The sequence below is a fragment of the Zootermopsis nevadensis genome, unplaced genomic scaffold (assembly GCF_977971745.1).
Source record: "Zootermopsis nevadensis isolate Lab colony 2312 unplaced genomic scaffold, Znev_1.0 Znev_ptg000061l, whole genome shotgun sequence".
In the NCBI taxonomy this organism is placed as follows: domain Eukaryota; kingdom Metazoa; phylum Arthropoda; class Insecta; order Blattodea; family Termopsidae; genus Zootermopsis; species Zootermopsis nevadensis.
The window spans coordinates 19455132-19477805 of record NW_028259192.1 but is presented as its reverse complement, the minus strand read 5'-3'; the positions used below and the strand labels follow the sequence as shown (position 1 = coordinate 19477805).

The following is a 22674-nucleotide window of genomic DNA, read 5'->3' as shown; positions in this document are numbered from 1 at the left end:
CATTATACTGCCACCTATAGGATACTCTTTATAGCATTGGTAACATGTCTGCCAACTTATAGGACAATGGCGCGATATTTCGAATTTTTATCTCAGTTTTACGGTTTTCATTTGACTCACCCTCGTATTTTGAAAGCCACCTAGAATTGACTGCTGTCACTGTCCAAAAGAAAACTGCACCTTTAGTGAAGGGATTTTAATGAAATTTAATTGTACTCGGTTCTGTGCAGTCATTTCTGCATGAAACTCCAAATTAGGACTATGACAATATTTTGTGTATGAACAGATTTCTGACAAATCTAAAATTCAAAATTAAACAATAATGGCCACCTTACTTGAAGTCCAAAATTAATTTTTAAGAAATATTGGAAGATGTTCAGACAAAATGTGCAAAACTTAAATGGATAAATATCTTTCATACATTATTTTAGTGGGCTGTTCATAAAGCACTTTACTGATAAGATAAATCTGGTGGCATTATGAACTGCAAGTGTTCTGCTGGAATTTGCAATAACACTCAGATTTGAACTTAATGAACTTTGAGTTTAGAAACTAGGTCTGAGTTTGAAGATATAGACGTTCACACACCTCTGGTAAGAAGAGAGCACTGACATGATGCAGAAGTAGACGGTTTGGGCATCATTAATTTTCTTGAACTCTTCTCATGCCATACTATAGACCAGTGAAGACGGATGAATTGGAAATGTGTTACATTTCTAGTTATGTACTGCACTGGATATCTAGAGGATACACATTTTAATAAATGTGATGAGGTTTTGACACATTATGAATTTGATGAAAACAGAGTTCTTTTATATATAACTAACTACTATTTTTTTAAACCCATTTTGATTAGTGGTCTTCTTAAGTAGAAGGTTAGGCAGCAACAGATGAGGATTACATGTGAAATAATACGCACTGGATATTTTGTTTCACAGAACTTTGATGTGCCCCATTGTCTTCTACTGATTGTGGTTCAAGCTGGACCAGTTCATAGTAAAGGAGAACAGATCCAGAAATGGTAAGTACTCTGTCTACTTTCATAAATTTTATGTACTGCATAACATTATGCCTCCCTTGGTATGTCACACCATTGAACTGATGATCCCTCTTTAGAAACACATGGCTTCAGTGTTTCAGATCAGACCTCATAATATCAGATAGATGATTTGGGATATGAGGACAGAGTACCATTTCAAAGTACTAGTCATTAAAACAAGCGAAAATAAGGTATATTAAAATATTTAGATTATGCACATCCCTTCCAAGTCCAATTTCAAAATTTATTCAAGATCAGAAGAAGCCAACACTTCAGCAAAATATCATATTTACAGCATGTAAAGTTGGTAATTAAGTGCCCTCTTACATACACTACAAGGATATTGAACTAAACAACCACTGACAGTGATTTACAGCACATCACACTATACAGTGGAAATTGTTTACTGATACCAACTTTTGAAGACTCACAGCTGCAGTAATATGGAGAGAAATATTTACTTGGGTTTTCTCCTTTGTCGTGGTTTCTTTGTATGTGAAGGTGGAGAATCATCAGGTTCACTGTAACCAGTCTGGAAGAAACAAATTCACTTTCGAAGAAAATAAATTACAAACTGCATACCTATCAGCCACACCACATGAATTCACCTCCAAAGAACTATATTGGAGATACAAAGGTGAACAGAAAGACGCAAAGATGAATGCACATGAAGTTCAAATGAGCAAATGATCCAACATACCTGTGTCCACTCTCTGCGTAATTCCTGCAGCATGTTTGGTGTAAGTAAACCCTGTGCAAGAAGCTTCTCTGTCAGGCGACCTCGTCCAATTTGGAGCATCTCACTGCTTTTTGTTTCTACAATTTTTAAAATTTAAATATATCAATACTCACTGCAAATTATGACTATCCATTAATAAATTACTGTATATACTCGCATGAATTAATAAGTGCTGGAAAGAACAAAAAAGAACATCAATCATGGCACACTACCTCGGAGATAGGATTGCTTCCGTCGGTTAACAGCAAAGTCATCTTCATCTATAGCAGCTAACGTTCCACTACTGACACCTGTCTCAGAGTTCTTGAGAAGGCGAGTTAGTTGGAACACACCCTGTTGGATCATGGCATCAAGCTCTGTTTGCATATCACGTACAAGGCTGGCAGCTGGGAATAAATCCATGAAGCGATAACTGCATACAGACAATAAAAGTCTTATCATTTGGCTAGCAAGATGAGAATATTGAAAAACTGGGGTCAATATTAGTACTAACTGGTCATTTAGTTACAGCCAAATAAGACTCCCATCATACCTGAACCACAAATACAAGTCCAGAACATCAAACACAGCTTCCAAATGGACAAGATCAATAATAGTCTTGGGAGAAGCAAACGGCCAGCCAATGTTACGACACAGCCAGTCCAGAGACAGTGCTTCGTTCTTGCTGTACTGCCGTGCAAACTGCAACAGTAGTACACATGCACACTTTTATCATATTTATTAACACATTTAAAGCACCTGAATTTTGGCTGGTTGGTTTTAACGTTCATGCATTTAGATGCCTTCTTTTGTCCCAGTAATATTCAGTTGTGAGTTCTTGCTTGTGTTAATTTTTAAGATGGCTTGATACGGAAGTAAATGACATCCATCCACAGTAGAGGTTTTTACTTACAAAAGATGTAGTATGACTGACTGAACATAAGATGAGACTTTTCATATCTTACCATGTGGAAGACCAGATGTTATTTCTTTCCAGGCGATGAGTAATTAAATTTCTCTATATATTTTATCAACTCTGATAAATGACTAGTACCACTAGCTTGTCCTCTTGTTGTGAATGTTACTGAACTTGTCACATATTTTTTAGACATTTTTCCAGCACATTTATGATGTGCCTATGCATGTCTTTCATGAGTCTCAATGTGTCATGCCCACTTCCATATATTCCTCACCACCAACTTTATGAGTCAGTAAAGTGACACTGACCGATAGGTGAGGTTCAATTTTTAGTTCATGTATGAGGCACACCCAGTTTCAAATTCAATGGATATTGCAACTCTCCCCCTAGGGGTAAAACAGTACTGCTAATATTTGTCTAATGCTGGGGTATTCAAAGTACATACCCAATAACTTTTGTTAATGTTGTACTTAATCATGATGGCAAGTATGGTCTTTAAATTTACACTTTATATTATTATATCATACACTGCAACATTACCTTGAGGAACATGGTGCAGACAAATGGTAACTTCCTGTTGATTGGAGCACAACAGAAGACATACCGGGCACGAAGAGGAAGGGGGACATGCTGAATCATATCTGCCAGAAACTTGAAGTCTTCTGTGTTACACATGAAGTACAGAGAGTCATCTACTGTAGACAGTGTAACAAAAATATCCTGGCAAGACAAGAAAAAAAGGGGGGAAGTCTCCTTGTGTTAAGAAACAATGTATTGTGTCTAATGAACTTTAAACAACTGTAAGGGCGGCCGCACACCAACTGCGTCAAGACAAGAGACACATTCTCACTTCATTCGTGATTCAGACTCGAGTCCGCACACCGAAGCAGCATGTGTCTGCGTCTTATCACATCTTCTCTAGTTGATAATCATATATTACCAGGAATTTCTCAACCGTCTGCACTATCTTAATATTTGTTTGCTCTTCACTCATGTTGATAACGTACACTGGTGCTGTTACTTGAGTACTGATGTCTCAGTCCTGACGCACAGAAAAGGAACATGCTGAGTCTAGCTGCACGTGTCTGCAGCATGAAGCTGACGCCAGCATCATGACTCACACCGGTGTGCGGCGGTTTTCATAACCTCATTAGTTTCAACTGTGCTCCTTTCTTTGGCTGTTACATGTCTTGACGCATGCCAGCGTGCGGCCTACCTAAGACATTACTGTTTTACCAACTATTTAACAGCAGAAAAATACAAATGCCGAAATAAAAACCTTAACATGCGCTGATCATAACATGAAGAAGAAAGGCTGGAAAATAAAAATATATTACATGACAGCTTATAAAAACGTAATTTACCAAAAAGGAGAATTCATAACACAGAAATTTTACCAAACTACTATAGGTATCATTTGGAACTGGAAAATTTCAGAAAAGATATACATTGTTTTAAACCTATTGTTACATATGAAGAATAAACTTTGATAGGAACTGGCATAGATGTAAGTAGATTGCAAGCAGTGGGGATAAAGGTACTGATAGTAGTAAAGAATGAAGAAATTATATGATACCAGGAAATTAGACAAGATCTACAATTACCGAGAAACATTAACAAGAAAAGTTGATGAAACTGAGGACACACCAACACAAACAAATGTTACACATGGACAACCATACACTTCCTTTGAGAGGATAATAAGTGAAGGGTTTAAATAAATTCCCATTGGGAAGACAAAGAACAAGGTGGAGAGACCAAGTGAAGAAAGATACACAGAAGAAAGCAGGGAAAGAGTGGACACACAAGCAATAGGAGCTCATGGCAGGACAGAAAAGAGTGGCTTTATAATACATTGGCAGAAATGTCAGTGGATGATGATTTAACAAGGACAGTGAAGTACACATCAGCTATTGTACCAACATTATGTCAGACATTATCCACTGTCTGAAGTATATTTGATATACATGATGTTTTAGGATACACTTCCATCTTCAGGTGATTGTCATTATACTGACAGATTTGTTATAACATTTTAGTTTTAATATTAGTGCTGATGGTCAAGTTTCAAACCAGAACCATTTAAATACTAGGCTAGTGTGCTAATCACCGATGGTTAGGAAGCCTCTTGGAAAATATCCACTTGAAAGACAGAAAATTAAATGGGAGGATAACATTAAGCTGGATCTTAGGTCATGAGGATAAGAGGCGGTGGGAACTGAAGCAATATCTTGTCCAATAGCAAGCTTTTGTGTTGATGATTTTAAACTTTCAGATTCTACTAGCTCAGTCTCAGTCTGTATGACTTTCAAACCTTGTTGCATTTATATGTACACATCAATAAACTGCAGCTTGTTGTGTTGGCATAATGACAGTACCATAAGATTCGACAGTGTTGAATTGGGCAGATGGTAGGCATACAACTCTATTTGCTCAGCTGTGGGATGCAGGCCTGCCTTGGTGATGGGTTCTGGCAACTGCGACAGCAAATTCTTGAGTGTCCACAAGTCTTCTGGTTTAAATGTTGTTACAAAGCCCTGCAAGAAGTCAGCGCTCAATAACTGAAATTCACACCTGCAAATTAATTAGTTTTTTGTACCATTGGTACCTCTCTTTATGACTGCTCTCATGAATGCTCTTCTCTTTTTTGCAAGTGGTTTCCCTTCTCATAGCATATTAAATACACATTTACAGTATGAGGAAGAAGCTGTCCAACCCAGTTTCAGTTATTTATTTATTAGGAAAGAAATATCAGTTTATAATGCCTACATTGAAATGCACAAACCTTCATGTGCTGTGTGCCATACCGTCCAGCTCTTCCTGCAATCTGCAGAGCTTGTGATACTGAAATGGTGTTCATCTCTTTCTCTCCCTTCTCATTGACTGTCGGCTTCATCAAGGAGTAGAACACGACACGTCGGATGCTCCTGTAAAATGAACGGAACATCTAGGCCTGAACATCACGGTATAGTAGCTAGTGCTCGTGTTTCGTATTCAGAAGGTTGACATGTCATCTCGGTAAGGTTTCCATTAGTTTCTCAGTCTATCAGAATGCTCAATCCACAATCATCCCTAAGGAGTTAATATAATATGCCAATTAAAGACCATGCTGTAAGCGATCTTGTTCTACAGTCAGTCACATATCCAGGCATCACCCCAATCTTTAAGTTCTCACAATAATGTTAAGTAGATGGTGAACATGTAAAACTTAGATGGGTTACCACATTTTTGTGCCTTTCAATACTGTGAAGAAGAATTATCTAATGTACGTGATTAATTATACTTGTGATCCATTCTAATGAATCACTTCAATATATGGTTAGAAAACACACACTAAGAAACAGGAAACAAAGAACATTCAAGGATTATGAAGAAAGGCTCAACCACCACACCTCTTCTTCTATCCCGTCAATATCAGATTCACAATTAATGTTCATGCGGTACCCACTGTTACAAAGTGGTACACAAAACAGTATAAACAAATTTATGATGTGGTGTGACTCACAAGTTCAATCCCATGCCAATGGCATCCGTAGCTACCAGAACCTTGCAGGAGTTCTCAGGGTCATTAAATTTCTGGGCCTGTGCAAGCTTTGTGCCTGGAGGCAAACCACCATAAATAACAGCAACCTCATGCCCCTTGGCTTCAATGCCCCGTGATATTGAGTATATGTCATGTTTGCTGAAGCAAACAATGCAATCTCCAGGTTGCACCGCATCCATGGAGCCAACTGCCGAGTCCTCCACCTCCAAATCTGTCAGGCGTTTGTATTTTCGTACCTGCACATGTGCATATAGAGCCAAGGTTGTAAAACCCTTAAAGTCATATTCACAATGATTTTCAATACAGAGTTTGCAGGTTCATATGGAACCTCTTGCTTCAACTTGTTAGTAAACACCATTTAACAGCAAACAAAAGCAACACTGACATGTACTCCTAGTTTATTAGTCTGAATAATTTTACTGCTGAATTCCAGAATCGAAGAACAGAAAAACTGCTATAATCCATGTTAATTGAGTGAAGTTCAGGGCATAATATTATGGGAATTTTTTCTGCTTCAATGACAAAATGTTACAGTCCAGGACTCCCATTGAGTAGGTGCTCTTACATTGGTGATGACAGGATAGAGGCAAACTTTCCATATCTTCTGCCATAAGTTTAGGTCTAGTCAAAATTACATTGACTTAAAGTTGTGTGTTGGGCACAAGCACAAACTGTTATGATCTGAACAGTTATTTTAGTGCATAGTGATTATATTATTATTACAATGTTTCTGGCTCAAAACTTTAATAATGTACCCAGCCATGCACATAAATCAATGCACCACTTAGGACATAATACACAGAATTCTTCAGTCCTAGAGAACTTCTTCATTATATAATTCATACCTGTCTGCAACTTAAGATAACAAGTTAAGAGAAAAGCAGACACCTCGATATCCTCTCCTGTTGTTGACAAGAGAGACTGGACTAGCTCAATAGCTCCCTCCTCACCACACACGTGAACCTCTTCAGCCATCACACCAAGCAGAGCCCTAGTCCATGCCCAGCCTCGCCCTGTATCCCTCATCATCTGGATCTCATCAATAATGGCCACCTCATCTGTGGAACATAATTAACATCTTTACCACAATAAACTCTCCTTAGTTTAAAGTCTCGCCGTGGCATAGGTCAAATAGCTTGTGAAGACGCTTGAATTTAATTCAAGGGCAGTTCATGGCTGATCTGTTGTGTGTAATGTGGCACTGGGCAGGCTTACCTCCAGGTACTTTGGTTGTCTCTAACTGTCATTCCATCATTGCTTAAAAATCATTTATCATTTTCCATTACACATTTCTGCTCTATGAGAGACTGTAATATTTAACGAATTACCCACATTTCAGTATATACAGAATAAAATGATTTCATATTATAAATACATAAAATTTTAAATTACCCACATAGTAAATCGAACTGCATCCATCTTGACAGACAATGTTATTGAGTTTTTAAGCCAATACTTACCATGTTTACATAGTTATTTTCTGAGCTGTTGCACTGTGAAGAATTTGGTTGTGTACTGACAGAGTCACATTGTGTCCACACACCCAAAATTCCACACAGCACAACAACATAGAAGACCACCATCTATATTCATATCACCTTGAAAACCTCAAATCCTGCAATGTTTACACATACCTGTAATAAAATTAACAAGATCACAGCTAGTTTGCATTCCTGCATCATATGCAGGTCCGTGGTTAAAATCTTGGCTCATAGACTAGCTAATATGGCTGATGTTTTAGATGTTTTCTTTAGTTACTCCAGGTGAATAGAGGAATAATACCTTAAATTAGGCCACCATGGCTTCGTTCCGCAGTCTTCCCAATTCATTTTTTTTATTAATCGTCACATCATTCAACATTATATAGTCTGAGCTGCAGTGTGTCATTAAATAAGAAGATGATCAAAACTTTTACTTCAAAAGTATTTACACCAGTACCTGTAAAAAGCAACTACTGATCACAATGCTCACTTACATGGAATGTTGACAGATGTCATCTCCACAGTACATGACACATGGCTTGATGGCTTGCCACTAGCTTCAGCATACTTTCGTTCTTCTCCTGTCACCAGATCACAAGGCGTGCCCTGCAATAATGATATACAGTGATCAAAATGTTTCATCCTTTCATTTAAATAGGGGAGCTTGACTGAAGCATCTAATAGTGTACATACTGCTGACATCATACTAAGGAAACAAGACTGTTTGAATAAAATACATTTGTCACACTATACTGTGATTCACTACAGCATGGAAACTAATAAACTATGAAAATCTATTGAACCAGTTCTTTATTTAAATTTTTCCTTACATTGAATAACAAGGGATCATGGTGACTGTGTAACAAAGTTAGCTAGAAATTAAATAATCACATAGACATGTTATGTTAACTCACCCTTTCAATGCTCTTGTTAAATACTTCTGAAGCTAAGAGTTTCAGAGGCCCACAATACACTCCAGACTTTGAGTTCAAGAATCTTTCCAAGGCGTGAAACGTCTTCCCACTATTTGTAGGACCGGCATGGAACACAATTTTTCTTGCAATGGTTCGTGCACCAGGATACCTTTAACACAAAACACTGTAGTACACAAATCACTGTATGCATTTCAAATGCAATGAAATTCCATGTTAAGTGGAAAAAAATTACCAGTTTGCTGGGCTTCTTAAATCACTAATTTTCTTAAGATCATCCATACACTCAAGGTGAGGAAACATCTGTCTTGCATGACGCAGAAAATAAGGAAATATATCATCAGTATGACCTGCTCCTTGAAGAATGTCACTTATAACAACATGAAGGTCAACAGGCAATGCTTCTGCCTCTAAACAGTATCGACGGAAACTTACATAAGCCTGATGAAGGAGATAATCTGAAATAAAGTATATCTCATAATTAAAAGTTGAAAGGGGGAGGGCAGAAATTTTGCATGTTTCATGTTGGGGGGGGTCTAGTAACTACAGATGATACACTCAAGAGGCAGGTACGTGTGGTCACCATAGTGTAAATCAATGATTCATTATGTTTATCAGTATCAATTGTTGCAATTGTGAAAGAGTAATGAAGAGCATTTTATTATATACATACTGTCGAGGCCATTTTCCAAAGCCAATATTTTTGTTTCCTTCTTTTGGTAAAATTTATTTAAAACTTTCAGTAAGTCTGATTTATTCAGTGAACCCGTTAATTCAGCACCAACATTAATGTCATCTGGATTTGGCTTTATAGGTACAGGAATAAACAATGATGAAAAATTTGTATCATCTCTTTTCCCACAACACTGTGAAGAAGTTTCAAACGTTCGATGCCACTTATATCGAAATTTACAAAAAGAAACTCCTCCCTTATTTGCCTGTATTAAGGCTAATGAACGTAGTGATAATTTATTTCCTCGGGCAAACATGTTTAATACACATATATATTACCAACGAAGAACTTTTAAAATACACATAAATAATAATAATTCATCTTTTCAAAACTCCTTATACCACGCTCTAAAACCAGAAACGGACGTACGTTTTTCTTTTGTTGCGTGGTGCGGCCTGTTCTGCCATCTGTCAGCTGATTTCATAACTAGAGGGTTTAACACGTATGCACTAGATGGGACAAGTAGGTGGTTAGTACTATGCTGCCATCTAAAGAGACTCGTGGTGTACACATTGGGAGCATGAAGGTCTGTAATATTCTAGAACTATTTGGGCTTTGAGTTTTCCAATTAGTCTTGTAACAGCCTTTTCGACGTTTAGTAGGACTATTTGCAGTTCGTCGCAAACCCTCTGCCTACACGGAAAGAACCCAAAAAAGACTCTAAAGATTCCAGTGGGATTCGAACCCGCAATTCCACTTCATGCGCAGTTGAAACCCACATGTTAGGCTGAGCGACCACTGCGATCGGTCAGAATATATTGCATCAGTATGTCTTACTTTTAAACCAGACATTAAAAACAGTTTAATAATTGCCAGTTGTCTGTCACAGAATAAAATCTTACAGGGTCTGAAACACTCACGGTAGGGAAAATGGAGGAAACAGTAACAGTCCACCAACTATGACTGGAAGTTTACGAACAGAAATTAAACTTGCATTGTTCATAATGATGAAATTCAATAATTTAATATCTGTCACTACCAAACTGCAACGAAATAGCATTCAAAGGCTGTTATAATTTAAAATTACTCCTGCACGTCTTTCATGCAGCACATAGAAATTACATTTATCTTTGTCGTTAAATAAACAAGTCTTTATAGAACAAGCAGACGAATTCAATTATAATTTCATCCACCCATCAATGCCTAGATGTTTAGAATGGTATTTTTCTTCCCATCATGTTTTACATCCAAAATTTAGCACCGTACGCATTTATGATCTCTCACATTCGCGCTACATTCCCCTCCTATCGCATCCTCCTTGGATTTAATAATTCTAACATTTTGTGAACAGTAAAATGTACACACATATCTGCTTCTTGGCCGGCGATCTGCTGATGTCGGATGGGCGTGTCTTGTGAGAAAGCCCATCAGTATTACTCCAGTTGCAGCTATTAGTTTCGAATTTGATATTGTGCCAAAGCAAATTAAGATGGCGTTTACTTTCTTCTTCTTTTGTAGTGGTCCGCTTAACAATGGTGTGAGAGACTGCACGTCCTCTGTTACTGCAATTTGCGAATGGGTCCAACAGTCTACACAATAACCACCCCACCCCCCTCCATCGAACGTGCTTTGTATGCCAATCGCAAAGAGTGGCGTAACAAGCCATCTTACAGGGAATTTAGCCCGATCGAATCGAAGATTTGTCAAGAGAAAAGCGTATTACATGCAGCTTCGTTCCGTGCAAGTTATCTTCACCATGCACCCACTGGTCTTTTCTTTTCCTCTCCCCTTGTGCTCCTACAAGGATTTGTTTCTGATTTCAGAAGTACCAAGTGCAAACCTTAGGCGGTAGACCGTTTATACTGACATTTGTTTTCATAATTTACTTGAATCTCAGTAAAAGTACCTGTTCGAAAGTTTTGTTTAAAGATGAGAACACTTGCATAATGCTTACGAGAGACTTTTATTTGAGGCGACATAAAACAAATTACAGCTGAGAATCAATGTCCATCCTTAAAGTATTTCTATTTATTACAGAAAATTAAAATGTAAATAAAACGAAGTATGAAGATTATTACGAACGTACCTTATACATAAAAGACATACAAATGACAATAAGATTGCATGAAACTCTTCATCGTGAGATACCGTATATTATAATGCACTAATATATTAAAATTTTTGAGAAAAGCAATATTCGCCATAGACATGTACACAGTTCTGTGATAACAGTACAAGAACACAAAAATTATGAAGATGAAACTCATAACGAAATACGAATAATTTGAACATATTTTATGCATAAATACATATTATACACGTTGGTTCTACACACGCGTTCATATATATTAACATAGCCTAATAATACGTGGTTTGGTGTCGTGAGGTGCTGGAAGTTGCTACGTCGTTACAAGGCAGCAGTTCAAGGACATGCCCCCAGTAGTGCTCCGATGAATTGCTAATTAGATCACAGCAGGATTAAGATTGTCAACTTGAAGACTGCATTTTCCACAGAAACACCTTCCAGACTGACTGGACTTTGAGACCCGACGGACATAACCTTATTTCCCAGTCTTCTCTCACTCAAACTACTATCAAAAGCGTTTGCTTTTGGCGTCATCCGGTTTATGGTTTTCATTAATGGTATATTTTCATTAGAAATGTTACAAATTATCTATGATTTAAGGCCAATTTATGAGGAGATTATTCGAAAACTTTAATACGGAGCGTTCTGCACTGGGAAACAACGAATAAATATACAGACAGATAAATCGATAGATCTCGAGTAAAAAGTCGTCACTTTTATTTACTAAGCACAGCGTCGACGTTGATCTTCTAGGTTGTAGCGTCTTGCAGAATTGTAAATAGAAAAGAACGTGTCTGGCTTCAGCTCTGAATGTGGAGGCCTCCGAAACCTTGCTCTGTACCCACCAATCCACATAGCATCACAACCACATCCTCACAGAATACACCCGTTCTCACTTTTTTTTTCAGTTGTTTCCAATTTTATAAATTCTTAAACTGCTTGCTTTGTTATGTAGGCACGCCTTTGTCAATAGCCACATCTCTAACTGTTGCTATTGTTGAAGGTTGGTAGCTCCGGAAACTGTCACTGCTGCTGAATTTATTGTCTTATTAATGTACAAGGCACTGTTTATCACAAGCAAACATTATACATTACAAAATATTGACTTTCTTAACTGTACTGAATTACTAACCTGATGAGGTAACTGGAAAGATTAAGTGATGGAAATTCTCTCTGCTTTATTTATTTATTGTTCTTTTTATTTCAGAGCTGTTCGTAAAAGTGTTTCTCAACAGATGAGCTGCGTACCACTGCCGGTCTGTGATTTAGTTTATGTCCGACTGCAAATTCTATTTAGTATTAATTTATAGACGCTAGAAAAATGTATTGTCTTCCCACTATCCTCTTCTGCCTTGTTTTGTTTCATTCAGTAATTATTTTGCTTTGACATCACTATTTGCCTCGTTTCTCCTTTAAATGTGACTGGTTGCAGAATGAGAGTATGGACCGGGGGGGGGGGGGGGGGGGGTTTGCAAATTCTGCGATGTGGAGAAAATTGAAATTAAATTCTGACGATAGTGACTCTGGTAGCAATAAATGCAAATGAGGCTGTGGTGAGGTATGGCGTAGCCTGCGTTAGGAACGGGTCTGTAATCTGGAGTCAGGCAGTCGGCTTTTTGATGGTGCGTTTGGTTGAAATGTGACTTTAGTCGTCGTGAAGATGTCTTCACATTGAATTGACTTAAAAGAGAAATGTTATCAATGTTGTACTTTTAATGCGATTTGCAAAGATAATTCTGCTGAACATAAAAATATATATATTTATATTTATTTATTTATTTATTTCCGTTTTAACAATTTTTATACATTTTTCCGGTACCCAAGGTTACATTTGAATTTAACATTTTACATTCTAATTTTTCTTCTCCATTCTTGTCTGTCTGCCCACAAATTTTCTTCGATGTTTTTCTCCCTCATTATTGATTGAATTCCCTAATCCAGGTGTTTGGAGGACGTCCTCTTTTCCTTATTCCAGGCGGTACCCATTCCATGACCTCCTTCGGTAATCTCTCTTCTGTCATCCTTTTTGTATGTCCATACCATTCTAATTGCTTTTTGTTGGATAAAATCAATAATTGAATTACATAAAAATGTCTGAGGGGTCATTTTACGCTAGTTATTTCATATTTCCTGATTCATAATTCTTAATTTCGAATATTCAGTATTTGTGATAACGAACTATTTCTTATAAAACAAAGGAATTACTCCTTATATTGGTAATAATTACGTTTAAACGTGATATCGGTCTTCGAAATGTGATTGTTTCTTCTTCACTGGTCCATGACTGAATTATTGATACCCACATGTATAAATGATTTGAATTCCTGGATGGGCGGTAGAGAAGGTTACAAATAATGATCAACTTTATGTATTTTACCAGTCCCTAGTGATGATGATGATGATGATGCCAGGAGAGTACGGAGCATTGGTGGAATGATGATTACAAGGGCGGAACAAAGTATTTGGTGGAAAATCTGCGCGCTATCACTTCATGCATAAAACATCCAACATGGATTGCCCCATAACAGAATCCGAGTATCTTCCATGAAAATATTGCGGCTAGCAATTTTAAGCAAATTTTAAGCAGAGAAATGTCACGTAAAACCACAGTAATAAATATAACGACTACAGCAATGCAACTAATTACTATAAACCTCGCTGCTGACGAACAAAGTTCCTCGTTTTCCTTACTCGGAATGGTTGCTTCGTGAATGTTGCATCATAATCGACTCTTTAACAATGTCACAGGTTACTGACCACGGTTTTGTACGTGAGAGTTGCTTCGCCATTTCATGATCCTACAGAATATTAATTGTCTGTCGTATTTTAAAACGGTGTGCTACCTAGAATTCCCAGCAACGTCGAAACCCGTTTCGAAGAGCATTCTTCCTAGAAACCAGGTTGTAAGGAAATCTAATAAGTCACTACCTATGTTTAGCCATTCAATGTTCAGTGGTAACTCTGTGTTATCTGCTTTAACATTCTGTAATTCGAATTTTATCCACAGAGTATGATTCTCAGACTAAACAACGATTATTTTCTCAAACAGCATTACTTAGCTGATCTTTGTAATAGAGACGCGTTGTTTTCTTTGGGACAGAACTAAATTTTTAGAAACGAAAGTTGACAATTGATGTAATTCTTAACCATACTGATCAGTATTAATTAATTAATGCTCTAATGAATATTTGTCGAAGTAAGCAAAATTTTAATTTATGCAACTTATATTTATGTTATCTGAGCAAAATAAACCCGTTTGCGTAACTTCCTTCGGACTTGAGTATGAGTTGAGTTTAAAAAAAGTAGTAATGTCTTCATGTAAAGTGGTTGTTAAAACTACTCAATCTATATGGGAACTGGAAAGTTTTTGACAATTTTTTGTAAAATTCGCCAATATTAAATTTAATTAAACCTGGTTTATTCGCTCCCGAGTTCATTCATGCAATCTCCTGGATTAGAGGCAATCATAAGGGTACACATGCATGTAATGTTGATGTTAAAAACAGGTGGAAATTTACCTGCACGCCTTCAAAAAGTAGTGACTGAGCTCACCTACACAGCAGACACTAGCTGTAATGCTCTACGCTTATACTTCGGATGTACCCAGTTCGATTCTCGACAGTATTATGAACTATTCGGACTCCATAGCGACATGATCTCACCTCATTACAGTTATAACAATAGTTAGGGAGATACATGATAATATTTGTTTTTTGTTGTGATCTATGAAAGAATATTTTCCTTCCTCCTGCAGATCGATGTATCGACGCACTGCCGTGGGCATTGTTCACAGGGGGCTCCGGCAGGGGTATTTCAAGGCCTCGAACAAATCAATTAGCTGCCATTTTGGTGAAGACGCTGGGAACCAGCTGTTTGTCTGCCATCTGGTCTTGTGACAAATATAAACTGATGATGACTAGGCTATCTCCAATGTTCCTAAAAACAGACGTGCGATTTACTTGTGATTTTTATTGTTTCTAGAAAAGAAATCCTAAGTTAATAGAACAGATCTCATATTTGGTGTACACGTAGTTAAACAAACACATAATATGGGATTTTGAATGCTCTTCGTCTTAATTAATTGCAGACTAACGTCTATCGTTTTAGATTAAAATCTGTTGTTATAAAATTTATCTTGCCGCATGCAAGTTATATATTTTTTGTTTTATGTTATGCGTGCTTATTTATTACATAAAAATACTTAAAATAAAAGTCGTAGATCCTAATTAAATCTATATTTCGTGGCCACACAATATTTTTTATAAAGTCGATAAATTTGTATTGGAGTGTGTCGAAATACTTTAGTAGAACTTTCAAATATAAAATTTCATCAAAGCCCGATCGTTAATTCTTGCGTTTTAGCATATGGACAGACAAACATGGCGAAGCTAATAAACTTTTCGTTGTAAACGAGCCGAAAAGTAAATGAAATGTAACTACTGTCATGTTTCGAAACATCTGAGTTACAGAATGCGAAAGTGGGCGATGCAAATACGACTACACTATTGAGTAATTTTATTATAAAATTCGATATAATTAATTTACACTCTTATGCATGCTGGTTCCATTAAATTCAGAGATTTTTTGACTAGCTAAGCGACAAGGAGTTTCTTAAGAACGTCTCTTCTCCATGGAGTTACACTAGCAGTTGTTAAATAAACCAGATTTTTTCACTATATGTCTGTCAGTGTTTCCAACAGACAAAGATTAAATTCTACATCACCTCTTTCAGATCATAGACTTGACAAAATTTGGAAAACCTAGAACAAAACTAAATATATAAACTTTTGGTTCCTAACGGTTTATTATTGTTCTTAACACGTATATTAATTAATTGTTGTCTCAGAAGTAGGCCTACGTATTCTTGACTCGTGGCACGCTTTTATAACCGTATTTATTCGTTTCTTTTCACGTGTTATAAATCATGGTACATTTTCAAAAGAATTCATACAAAAGACGTTTTCTTTTTGTCTTGTTTTCTCAGAATTACTTCATACGTCAGGAAGTGACATCATTTTGAAAGAATTTATATATTTGTTTCCTCCTTCATGCAGGATTGTAGACTTGAGTGTAGGATTTTCGTGAATACACTCGGCAACTAGTTTTATCGTGAAACTTGGTCATAATTGAAGACCCAGAATGATAATATCTGATGTACAATAAATGTTAGGCATGTGAAAATCAGCTCACGTCTATCCTATACCAGCGTTTGCAACTCTACGGAGCGCCTGGTAAAATCACTCCGTCCGTACGTCTGTTTGTATGAGTGGATTAACCCGAGGATGGGTAAACTAATTTTGATTATATGTGATATTGTAGAATCTTGAGCAAAAATTGTCGAGCTATTACGATTTTCATTTAACTTAAACGTATTTAACAACACTTTTTTTAGGGAATACATACGTTTAGCTCCTATTTCAATATACAGAGAAATAAATTCGTCGATAACACGACACATATTTCTACCGTCAGTATCCTAGCAACACATAATTGTAGCTTGAAGAATTTTGATTTTCTCCTTCACACGCCAATTATTGCAGTTGATTAACTATATCGAATTTTTACACAATAATTAAAGTAATTAAATTTGGAGTAGATTGTACCTCCTTTGTCACTGCCGCATAAATGTTATAGTACTATTAAATTTGCAAAGAAATTTTCATTTCTAAAAAAACCCTGTTTTTATGCAAGGGGCAAATCCGTCTTTGGGAGCTGTTGACACAGGCATAGGTACTTTGACGCAGAAGTCGAAGATCATTAATTTCTGACGTCTTTGGCGCCATTTTCAAAAGTCAAAAGTTATGTTCTTATGCGTACAACCCCTAAGTTATTTAAGTCACCATTCTGTATGATAGAAAGATGCAACTTGTAGGCCTGTCAGAAATATACCTGACTAACAGGAATCAATGACAAACGGGTTTATAATAAATACCTAGCTGATTGTCTGCCCATCTATATGTAATTACCATGGAAGGAAGCAGGTGTTACCAGCGGAGTTTGAAATAAAACCACGAGCGTATCTTCTACGAGCAAATTCCCATAAAGAATAGCCGGCGAGACATTACTATCGTGTCTTTACTTTTCAAGGAAAACGCGTACGACACGTGTTCTTCGAAATTCAACTTACATTTTTCGTGTTGGCCTACGTCATTCATCCTGGCCCTGACTGACTTTATCAAAACTATTTTGTCGTGCTTCTTCCCTGTTCTGGCTTGCAAATGTGATGACTGCTAAAACAAAATACAAGGAAACGCATAGCACAAAAGTAGCGAGATGTGAGGAAGACATTTTATTTCACAACTTTCATTCCTAACTGGGAAACGAAGAGGATAAATTATATAACTTAATAATGCTTTGTCATAACAGATACGAGAAAATGTTATCTAACAAAGAAAGAACATTCTGGTAATTCGTGTTACCTCAACATAGTTCTGGTGCCCTGATGAAGTTCGGTACTGAGTAGTGTCGTACAATGCCATTTAATTTTCTTTAGGATGAAATTTTAAAGCATTTTACAAACAAATATAATATGTATTAGTCCTTCAAAATAAGTATGATGCTTCAAGGAAAATGAATATCTCACTTAGTTTCGATGTGCAAAGAATTTCATGAACAAGTTGGGAGAATTTAAAAAGGTTTGTGAGCGAGAAAGTTATATTTAAATGGATTTTACTGGATCATGTCAATGTCAAAGAATGAGTCAAATTGTCGATTCTTCGGATACATCAGCGTTTAATTGAAGCAGGTTACATGAGTATTTACTTAGCTGATTTTTGGTTTCTTACTTAAATCGTAACTCAGAGAATTTTAAATTACGGTTAGAACTCCTAACCATTGTCTAGTTCCTCGTGTAAGCACAAACAAAGACCGGTCATAACAAAACTGGAGCTGAAGTTTGGTTTCAAGGTCAACTTCCAAAGGGCAGAGGAGGGGAAGGGGGCGATACGAGAGGTCCCTTAAGTTAGATAGTCAAGGAAATATTTTACACAACGCCTGATACAATTATTTCAATGTTTTCCACTTCTCGTACCCTTCATGAAATGATTTAACCGGAATGTCCAGAATTGCAGACGGGAAGAAGCCCCGACCCTGAATTCGTATTTTGTATCACAAAAGTTTTTGGACACAGTAAGTGCAGGGCCCGACCAGTAGTCATTGATTTTGAAAATGTAAAATCAGTATTTGCACTACGTTCCTTACAAATGTCCGGGAAAACTGAAGCTTCTGACCTTAGTGAATTTAATTACCTCTTGGACCGTCTGGCACATACAGTTTTCAGACCGGTCGTGGGCCACATCCTGCCCCCTACTAATGCTTACCGGGCGGGGGCTGTTTTACCGACGGAAAGCGGCTGGAAGGTTAATCGGATCACTCAACCTCCAATTAGTGCCAAGGTTAAGAATGAGTAGAGTAATCCATGTCTTCACGTCATGGTCTTATTCAAGCACAGGGACAGGATTTCCGTCAGTCTGCATGCAATAGAAGGAAATTTAATATGCCAAAAGTTATGCCATTTTAAAGAAAATGTATTTTATTTCAACCATTACGTAATGTACCCTCAGTTCTTTAGACACGAGGGTCGTATTCAAAGAGTTTAAGCAATTCGAAACACATAAATACCAATAAAATTCGGAATTTAAATTGTTTAGGTGTTACGAAAGGGCACATGAGATACACCATTTTATCGTTGCTTGCAGAATTAACAGAACGTACTAACATCAGATCCTCTGTGACGGGTCTCATTCAAGCTTTTTGAATAGAAAATACTTAATATTATGCAATGGAAATAAGCCCGAAATAAGCTGCAAGCGTTTATTATATCAATCGCTCTACTGCTCTTTTATTTAGGAATTACAAATGCGACACATGAAGTGCGTGCAAATCTTCCTTATATGCGTCGGTGTATGTCATCATACTTTCTACTGCCACATTTTTGCTCCATTCATGTCTGATTATGATTTATGTCCGATGAAACGCATAAAATGTGCACCTGAGATATTGGAAAATGTCCCAGAAAAATATCGTAATTAAACAAATTCGTTATACCACCATGTTATGGAAATGTCTTAGATCTGTATATTGGGCGCAGACATTATTTTCCCTTGACAGTCCGGCCCTTGAGTGTAGAATCCACTGACCTAGTGGCCCACTTTTGAAAAAAGTCAATGTTGGTCTCCAAGGCCTTAATGCCGTCCACCCGGCATTGCGACAACATCAATATCTTCACCGCCGGAGAAATTAAGATTTAACACTTTTTACATAACATTTGGGAACCCCTGGCTTAAACAATCGCGTCTAGCGTCCTGTATTGGTCTGAGTTTGTCTGATATTGTTGCATGAATCTAGGGTCAAGGCGTCCGAACAGTAAGTTTTCCGTGCCATAGCTAAGGCGGTAAGTACCCGGCTTCTCTCCGCAAAGCCGTGAATTCGAACCTGATTCAGTCCATGTGAGATTTGTGAAATTCTATCTCACACCAAAAGGAACTTGAATTTAAGAGCTGTTACCGAAAATTTCTCATTTGTCTTTCAATTTATTCCAACAGTTTTTACATCTTCTGTACATATCTCTAATATCGACACAAAGTAGTCTAAGCAGTTAATTCATCATGCCTAAATAAGCAGCCAATCAGTAAGCTTGAACCTTAGATATCATGGAAGTTCACATCGAGCATATTACTATTAACCTTTTCGATGACATGCACGAAATATCTCGTTCAGAAATAGTAACCTTTCTGGTCTCATTTGATTTGGTGTTTGTCAAAGAGAAAACAACAGAAGCTCTTTCTGAGGTGACTCGACAATTTAAGCTAATTGTATATATTAAACAATATTGATTACACATTACTATATGACAACAAACAATGCATGTAAACAAACAGTGAATGAGAACAAACAAGATGATTGTCTTTTCAAATTGTTCTGTTACCTTAATATTTTCCACAGTAATATTTCATCTTCATGCTCGCCACCGTGAGAACCTAAAATTTTACCAATTTAAGACTGCGTTGTCATTATTCCATTTTTATTTCTTTGCACATGATCGCTTTGATCTTTTCTGTACCGTTTTCCTCTGTTTGTCTCATTTATGATTGACTATTTATAAAATTGTTGGCAGGTATTGTTAATATTTTTTAACGTATAAGCATCAGTCTGTCGTCTTCCCTCGTTGTGCCTCAGACGTTAATGTTGGTCTTCTGGATCGCTGACGCCATGTGGGATTGTAGGTAGATACCGACGTTTCGGAGAAACATAACTGCCTCCAAACTTCGGCGTAAAATTTGCTTTGTATCGGTTGAAATATCGTCGTTCTTGACTAAGATGTTTCTAGTTACATAGAGGTACACGATAACACGTTCATTTGTGTTAATTATTCTGCTAATCGAGCAAACTGATCCCATGGGTGCCAAGACTGTACAAGTTTCACTTTCTATAGTAAGTGATGTCTCCGAATGAGAAAGTTACACGAACGACCAACAAATTCGACCGACTTTCGCAGACATCCGTGAAAATGGTTGTGAACAACTGTGGGACTTTACAGCACCGACTGAAATCGACGTTTCCGTAAAGCGTCTGTCAAAGCAACGGAAAACACTCATTCAAAATCACGAATATCGCATTCTATTTGCACATATTTATCTGGTAACGTTGAATTATTCTGACTATAATTAAAATAATTTAGTCAAAGTACATTACAGCCCTGATGATGGTGACAGTAACCACTTCTGAAACGTCTGTCAATTTCTACCAGACTACACGGCGCAACATCCCAGAAATTAAACCATCTTCATATTCGCCTCCGTGAAAACCCAAAATCTCACATATTAGTCTAGTTTTACAGCCACTCTGTGAAATCTGTTGGGCCGCATTCGGTTATGGAAGAGATGGTGAACTATAACCTTTGCTGTCAGTCCTGAAACTCGATTTTGGATTAAAATGGTATCCGCGAAATTTAAATTGTAACTTTTCTCGCTTGATGATGTAACAGGAGTCTGGATATAATTGCACAGTAAGGAATTTCATTATGTTTATTCTTCACCAGATATCATTACGATATACAGATCAAGTTTGAGATGGGCTGGAGGGTAGCATGCATGAGAGTGATGCCAAATTTTGGTTGGAAACCTTGAAGGGAATAAATTATCCGGAAGACCTAGGACTGGATGGGATGATAAGTTTAACATTTACTTTAGGGAAACAGGGTGAGGGAGTGTGGAGTGGATTCATCTGGCTAAGGATACGGACCGGCGACGAGGTCTTGTGAATACAGCAATGAACATTAGGGTTCTGTACGTAAATTGCGGTAATTGTTGACTAGCTGAGCGACTGCTAGTTTCTCAAAGAAGGTATCTGCTTTATGGAGTTGGTTGATTAGTTTGGTCCAAGGAATATGTCCACTCTTGTGCATTGGTTTCTATGTTCATATTCAATACTTCAGTAGTTTTCCGTGCCATTGTCATGTTTCTGAATGTTGACAGTAATACGACGTGAGAACGGCGACGTTACACGTCACTTTATGACACAATAGAGCCAGAAATAGTTACTGGAATTATTTTCATTACATAATACTATAGGACAGTTTCATGAAAACACTGATCGAGATTGTTTCATTTCGCAGATTACTTGTTTAGTACATAAATTTCTTTTCTTAATTTCACAATACAAAATTTGCCTTCTAATTGTTCATACGTCGACTGTTATTGCGATACTCAAGTTTCGTACGATTTTAATTTAAATTTTCTTTGTTCAGAATATTTAAAATCATAGCTGTGTTTTATTCCATGAATTTGAATCAATTTTTAAGAGTTTTTGTTTATAAAATATAAGATAATTAAAATACGTCTGTAAGTTGACCAATTTAGGCACTAACCACATGTCGAATAACAAAATATTATCTAAAATATTTTACACTGTTGGTAAAAACCACATTTTTTTCTGTGCGTGTCGTTGTACGTCAGCAGAAATGAAGTTTCATGTGTTCATGACTGCGTTACTTGATCAGTAACTAATTCTTTTACAAATTTTTGATATCCAAATAATCAAGCAACGGCCACAACGTTGTTTGGACCGGAATTTTTAAGAGCGGTCTGAAACAGTGAATGTCAGGCACCTTCTGTAGCCAGCACAGTTGAAGGTCATCAACGCAACACAGGGAGAACCATTAATCATCACAAAGTGCAGTTGTCATTGTGTTGCAACATCGCGGAGAATCGTTGTTTGTTTGGTGTCCTATCAAGCGTTGTTACTGAAACGCGACGTGGGTTTTTCTTGTTCCACAGATAACA

At 37.1% G+C, this 22674-nt stretch overlaps 1 protein-coding gene across 2 annotated transcripts; it reads right to left on the bottom strand.

Annotated features, from left to right (window-relative positions):
- Nucleotides 1-1262: 1262 nt before the first annotated feature.
- Nucleotides 1263-9805, bottom strand: Suv3 (Suv3 RNA helicase). 2 transcript variants are annotated; one of them, XM_022081045.2, is made up of 13 exons: nucleotides 9736-9805; nucleotides 8869-9091; nucleotides 8616-8784; nucleotides 8196-8307; nucleotides 7109-7278; nucleotides 6182-6456; nucleotides 5462-5603; nucleotides 5055-5213; nucleotides 3217-3396; nucleotides 2311-2459; nucleotides 1991-2190; nucleotides 1740-1855; nucleotides 1263-1571 (listed from the first exon to the last, which is right to left on the bottom strand). In XM_022081045.2, the coding sequence occupies exons 1-13, from the start codon at nucleotides 9788-9790 to the stop codon at nucleotides 1497-1499; spliced, it is 2025 nt and encodes a 674-aa protein (XP_021936737.2). In that variant the 5' UTR covers nucleotides 9791-9805; the 3' UTR covers nucleotides 1263-1496. The 2 variants fall into 2 exon arrangements, with proteins under 2 accessions (XP_021936737.2, XP_021936734.2); XM_022081042.2 differs by lacking the exon at nucleotides 9736-9805 and adding an exon at nucleotides 9307-9729.
- Nucleotides 9806-22674: the final 12869 nt, after the last annotated feature.